General features: G+C 32.2%; 1 protein-coding gene across 1 annotated transcript in view; it reads left to right on the top strand.

Annotated features, from left to right (window-relative positions):
- The window catches only part of LOC106471880 (formin-binding protein 4-like), a 41,746-nt gene extending 36,655 nt beyond the window's left edge, over positions 1 to 5,091 (top strand). The window contains exons 13-15 of the mRNA XM_013932505.2: positions 1,575 to 2,026; positions 2,791 to 3,383; positions 4,182 to 5,091. Of these exons, the coding sequence (XP_013787959.1) occupies positions 1,575 to 2,026; positions 2,791 to 3,383; positions 4,182 to 4,331 (1,195 nt within the window). The 3' untranslated portion in view covers positions 4,332 to 5,091. The remainder of the gene's footprint in view (positions 1 to 1,574; positions 2,027 to 2,790; positions 3,384 to 4,181) is intronic.
- The last annotated feature ends 2,047 nt before the right edge of the window (positions 5,092 to 7,138 follow it).

Genomic DNA, 7,138 nt, shown 5'->3' on the forward strand with positions numbered 1-7,138 from the left:
TAACAAGAAGGCTGGTTTTGTGTATTTGATTTTATGGAAGGCCTAGTTAGTTTCCTTCTTTCTGTCCAACAAGAAGGTTGGTTTCATGTATTTTGTTCTAATTTGGACAAGACAGTCTAGTCCTCATTGTGGTATAAATGATCCAACAAGAGTGTTTAGTCCACTTTATAGATTTTGTTTTAATGGGGAAGTCTTGTCTTTTGCTTTTTTTACTTTTTATTTTAGCAGAAACATTCACTTTTTACTTTTTTGTTTATGAAGGAACAATGACGTTAAAACAATTTCTGTATTGGTGGTGCTGAAACCCATTGAAAAACATCAAAATCCCTGTATCAAGCCAGGTATTACTGCTGCACTCTCAGTTCCTGCATCATTATACAGGAAGCTCTAATCCACATCATACTTAGTGCTGCAACAATTTTTTATTTCATTTCTTCTTTTTGTTCTGGTAGAAAAATAATTTCCATTTCTTAAACTCTACTTTTACAGGAAAGTCTCATTTATTTACTTCATACAAGTATTTTTTTCCCTTTAACTTTTTACCAGCAGCAAGATCTGGTCTATTTCCTACTTTTATACTCATCAGTAAAACTCGACTTGCTTCCTATTCGAAATTCTCACAAGAAGGTGTATTCTGTTTCGTAACTATGCTTCTAAAAGAAGCTGTTGCTTAAGCCTAAGCCATAAGTTGTATCGAGTAAATAGCTTTTTAGGGAGAAAAACAAAACTGTAGTTCTTTATGCTTCTGGTAAAAAATAAAATAAAATAGTCCGGTGTTCTAATTACTTTCAAACAAATATTTGTTATCCTGGAAATGAAATGTGATATATATTAAACTTAACTTTATGTTTATAGGCATATGTATGTCAAATATCATCTAACTAACCCATGTACAGTATATTTCAATTTCAGAAGAAAAAAAAAAGAATGGCCTTATAAAGCAGTTACTTCTCCCATTCTGAGGGTTGGAAACGTGCAGCTATTTCAAAACTGTGTTCCTGGAGTCTTTTGAAGTTTTAATCAGTTAATTAAATGTTATTAGTTATATCAGTAAAGAACAGTTACTAATTGAAAACTCATCTAAATAAGAATTGTTATAATTTTTTATATTTTTTTTTTACTATTGTCTTCATGACTTTCTGAAAATGTGGATGTTGACAGAAAGGAAAGTTTTATCTGCTTGTTGATCTTTCTGAAAGATTTTGAAAGATATTTATCATTCATTAGTGCATGTTTAAAATAAAAGAAACCTGAGTTTTTCAAATTTATTTGAAATGAAATTGGTGTCAGTGTTAAGCATTGAGTGTAAATATATTTTAAATGTTAATAGGTGTTTTGTATTGTAAATTTGTAAAAAATAAATGAATTTTTTTTTCACATTTATATATATATATAGTATACCTACTGTTTGTAATTTTTAATTGTTTTCTTAATTGTTCTGAGTTTTAAATCCTGCATAAGTTACTTTGCTAAATAACTTATTAGGCATAAATGAAAAAAAAATATATCTGGTATCTTTATTGGGATTTCCTTCTTTTTTGCCTATTCCCTTTCCCCCATCCTTCACCTCACAGGAACCACAAGAGGTACTTTTATGCCAATCAAGAAACTGGCTTTTCTCAGTGGGATTTCCCTGTCATAACAGCATCTCCTAAGGGCAACTTGTCACAAGATAAAGACAACCTGTCAGTGATTCACAGCACCAAATCAACTACATTTCCTTCACAACCCTCCCAAAGTACCCAGAATCCATCTGTATCATCTTCTATATCCAGGAACAAACCTGCCAGAACTCTAGTCTCTGAATCATACGTAGATCTTGAGCCAGCTTGTTCTGTACCCATTGCATCGTCAGTTGCGGAATCATCCTTATCAGTTACTGAGTCATCTGAACCCTCAGAGATAGTTGTTGAATCGTCTCAGTCAACCATTGTTACTCAACCATCATCTCAACCATTCACCACTGTCTTACCAACGATGAAGTCTTCTTATTCAACTTTTCTTACTACAAGCCATTCAACATCAGGTTTGTGTTGGACCGAACTTACATTACACTAGAGTTCAATTACCTGTTCCCACTAAACGATTGATTTTTATTTTTCATAAACAAGTAGCTTGCTCTGATTGGAAGTTAATATTTATTATCATAAATATGAATTTTAATAACTTCAGTTCTTTTAATCTACAGTGGTTTGAAATTAAATTTTGTTATTAAATACAAACATGCTAATATAGCTTTAAATCCTAATATTAAGGTAGACGAACATATTCTGGCAAACAGTGTTATAATATACTGTCGGGTCCATATCTATAAATATAAGAACACATTGTTTCATTAGTTAAGTCCCTGTGCACTATTACAGTTATGATTATACAGAAGCAGGGATCCCATTTACTATGAGCAGGTGCCTTCTACAAGCTTTTCATAAGGTATATATAATACATATATGAGTGAAGTTTTCTTCATAAACGAAGTACAGTTCAAGAATGTTCTATGTGCTCATACAACTTTGCCAACCCCAGGTATTTTCTCAAATAACACCACTGATTAACAAGTTTATAATGTTGTTGTTTTTTTCATTATTCAAAGTTATGATCCCTTGGGAAATACCTTTGTATTGTATTGTTGAATAAGTTTTTAGTGGTAAATTGAACTTCTGAATAAAAATGTTCTTGTAAATTTGTCCAGTTTAGTTCTATGACATGTCAACTCTAAATAATCGTAAATTGTTTGTTTTTTTGTGCACATTTGTTTAACTGGATATGTATATATATATTTTTTCCCCCCAGAGCAATCAGCAAGTGTTGTGGCCTTTGTTTCTCATCTTCTTTCTGATTCCCCACCACCACCCCCTGGTGTGGAATCACCACCACCTCCACCAGGTGTAGACTCACCTCCTCCACTTCCAAAAACACCTCCACCACCACCCCCTGACAGCACAGAGTTAGAAGAAGGAGAAATACCAGAAGTTGAAATGGATGTTGAGGTTGTTGGTGATGGAGATAACCCATCAAGTACGTGCACTTCTTTTTCTGTACTTGCTCCACCACCACCACCACCTCCTCTACTTAGTAAGAAGAATTATTCATCGACTACCAGTGCCTCTTCAAGTTTGGCCCAGAACCAAGATCAGTCCTATGTGATAGCTAAACCACCACAACCACCATCAGCGAGTAGTTACGTAACTAGCAGTTCAACAACAAACGTATTTCAGCCATTACCATCAGCTCTGTCCTTTGAAGAAAATTACTTTATAAGGAGTGAACCTTCCCCCATTTCAGGACCTTCCACATCTGCAGAAACACCACCAATAGCCCCAGTATGTAGCAGTAGCAACCAAGAGCCACAGTCCAGTTCAACTTCAAAAAAAGACAAAAAGAAGGTTGGTTTACCTAACATTCCAATCCTGTGTGGATTTTTAACTTACCAACATCGTCGTTTTAGCCTCAGATATGTATTTAAGGCACTACATTTATAAAAAAAAAAAACATTTGGAGTGTAGAATTAACGTCAAAAGTAATACAAATTTGAGCAAGAATAAAACAAAATTGAATTTATTACTTAAGTGGAAAGTACCTTTAAATCTTTATCTTATTAAAATTATGCCTTTTCTAACAGACTGCATTTGGATAAGATTTTATACTTTGGTATAATTTGCCTGTATTTAGCCTACGTTGTGACTTATGAATAAACCATACCATGTAACTAAATTTGACAAATTAATATTAAAGATAAAAAATGCAAGTAAAATGAAGAGGTTATCGATGCAATGTAAACAACTTGTTTTTTCTACTGATGACGAATATCATTCTAACCTATAACCATTTGTTAATCAAATGAAATAATAATCCCTTTTGGAAAACCTAAGCAACATTTCTCTGACACATCTTTGAAGTGTCACTCTTACCTCGGACACTTTGTAGGTGAACAAAAAAATTAGTTATCCTTTTTAAAAACTAGTAACTGTGAAAAATAAGAGGCTTCTGCCATTTTAAATACACATACTAACCTAACAGATAAGGTAAAATGTAAGACATTATGTTTCAGATTATCAGAGGACACTGTTATAAGACACTACTCTTCCTGTTTCTTTGTAGTTATAGTATTTGTTTAACATGAGAGTAGACCCCTTCAAAGACACGTGTGTCACATTCTTTTAACATGTAAATTTGCATTGCAGCCAAAATTATCTTCGGGTTTATCACTGAAGAAGAAAAACATCCCGTCTCTTGTACAGAAGTGGGAGAAGATAAAAAAACAGCAACAGCGAGAGAACAAAGAAAAATCAGACAGTGATCAAAAAGTTTCAACGACTATGAACCAGCCTTAAGTAACCTTTGTGAAAGTTGAAAATTGTAATGAAAGATATCTTCTCCGAAAGTGTCACAGTGGGAACTTGGTTTCTGCCAAGAAGAGAACGACAGGACGTTTAGAAACCTTGTTTCGGTTTAGACCGACAGACGTGCACGTGAAGAGACAAAATACACCTATGTGTGGGATATTGCAACACACGTTATGACAATGAACTATTCACTTGCTGATGAAAAATAGAGCAAAGAACATTGTTTTGTGTGTATAAGGATGCACAATGTGTATATGTATAATTAGTAAAGGTAATGTTTCAGGGTATTATGATACGAGATGTCCACGTTAGAGTACAGAAATATTATTGATATTGCAGTGATGAAAGTTTGAATGAAAGGGTGTGAACTAAATGTATAAATGATTCCTTTTAAACTTAGTGTGTATGATTGGGGGATTAAACTCTTGAATAAAACGTTGTTTTCAGTTTACTAGCAATTTTCTTCAGATGGTAAAATATGTAAGTGAACCCTTGTTATGTATTTACAGTGTTGATATAGTATCTGAATATCTTGAAATATTTTTGTGCAAATCTATGCTTAATTGATCCTGTCCTATACTGAAAAAAATATGGAACACAAAATTATGGAATACTTTCATAGATGAATCTGAAGACTTTCAAAAAATGACATTTTTTAAGTATTTCTCCATGTGTGCTCTATTGTAGAACCAATCGAGATGATTTTGTAATACTTGTACATATTAAAAACATAATCATAAGAAAAAAACTGTCGAAATTTTTGTTTTTATTCTACAGTGAAATTATTTAATTTATTTTCTACATAAAGTCACAAAACTATACAGTTTAACACAAAGATACGATACCCTATAACGTTTTGAAAGTGCTCGGGTTATAGAGTATTGCATCTTTTTTGTCAAATTGATTTCTTGAACCGACACGTTTTTCTAATATCATAAATAAAAATAGAGTAATGATTTAATGTTGAGATAACATATTTTGATTATAACATTAGCACTAACGTAATAAACATTTTAATCGAATGTTTTGAAGTTCGATAAAATGGTGAATATGTAATGCTGTCAAAAGTGGAATATTTTATTTAATTTGCATATAATTAAAAAACATTATTCAAAATAAATGCTGCCTTTTATGGTCAGAAAAAATATAATTTATAATAGACATAAAATAAATACAAAAGTTTACAGTAAAAAACTTCCTCGTGAAGAAAATGGCTTTATAGAGCAGAGGAACAGTCTTTGTATTTCTCAAGGATTGCAACCACCACTGTTCTTTATGCAGGATTTTGGATTGGGGGTGTAGGTTTTATTCCTTCTTAGTCTGAAAATTAGTGCAAATTTGGCCATGGTGATGGGTGGTTTAGATTGAAGATATCATAAAGAGTTTGAATCTCTGTTCATAATTATAAAAAAAAGGAAAGAGAGTCTTGTTTACCAGAAAATGTTGTTTGGGAATTAACCCACCAAGCATGTCTCTCTGACTGACAGACTCGGTGTTAAGTTTGTCAGTAACTTTCTATTATTGTGTTAACAGAAGCCAGTAATTAAAAACAAACACGTTTTCAACAGCCCAGGTTTTATATTGGAGCTTCAAGTATAATAACAATAAAGCAAGATCAACATGTTGGACTAATTTTTGATCTAAATTTTTAATGTGTAAAATATATACATATGAATTTGAAATACCAACTCATGTGTTTATTGTTTCATACAAAGAAAAATACACAAAAGTTTGATTTCAATTGTAGACTGTTACTGAGATTAAACATTTCTACTGAGGATGACATATCAAGATTAACCTAATGGCTATACTGAAGATGACATACTAAGATTAAACCTAATGGTTATACTGAAGATGACATACTAAGATTAAACCTAATGGCTATACTGAAGATGACATACTAAGATTAAACCTAATGGTTATATTGAAGATGACATACTAAGATTAAACCTAATGGCTATACTGACGATGACATACTAAGATTAAACCTAATGGTTATATTGAAGATGACATACTAAGATTAAACCTAATGGCTATACTGACGATGACATACTAAGATTAAACCTAATGGTTATATTGAAGATGGCATACTAAGATTAAACCTAATGGTTATACTGAAGATGACATACTAAGATTAAACCTAATGGTTATACTGAAGATGACATACTAAGATTAAATCTAATTGTTATACTGAAGATGTCATACTAAGATTAAACCTAATGGCTATACTGAAGATGACATACTAAGATTAAACCTAATGGCTATACTGAAGATGTCATACTAAGATTAAACCTAATGGTTATACTGACGATGACATACTAAGATTAAACCTAATGGCTATACTGACGATGACATACTAAGATTAAACCTAATGGTTATACTGAAAATGACATACTAAGATTAAACCTAATGGTTATACTGAAGATGGCATACTAAGATTAAACCTAATGGTTATACTGAAGATGACATACTAAGATTAAACCTAATGGTTATACTGACGATGACATACTATAATTAAACCTAATGGTTATACTGACGATGACATACTAAGATTAAACCTAATGGTTATACTGAAGATGTCATACCAAATATTTCTGTTGGAGATGGTACTGGTTGAATCTATTGTTTCTACTAGAGATGACAGCCCAAAATTAAACCTAACATTTCTACTGGATGTGACGCACCGAGACTAAGCCTATTGTTTCTACTAGAGATAATAGCCGAAGATTAAACCTAACATTTCTACTGGAATGGAGGTGATATCCTGATAATAAATCTGTTGTTTGCACTAGAGG

This window comes from Limulus polyphemus, unplaced genomic scaffold (assembly GCF_000517525.1).
Source record: "Limulus polyphemus unplaced genomic scaffold, Limulus_polyphemus-2.1.2 Scaffold4934, whole genome shotgun sequence".
NCBI classification, from domain to species: domain Eukaryota; kingdom Metazoa; phylum Arthropoda; class Merostomata; order Xiphosura; family Limulidae; genus Limulus; species Limulus polyphemus.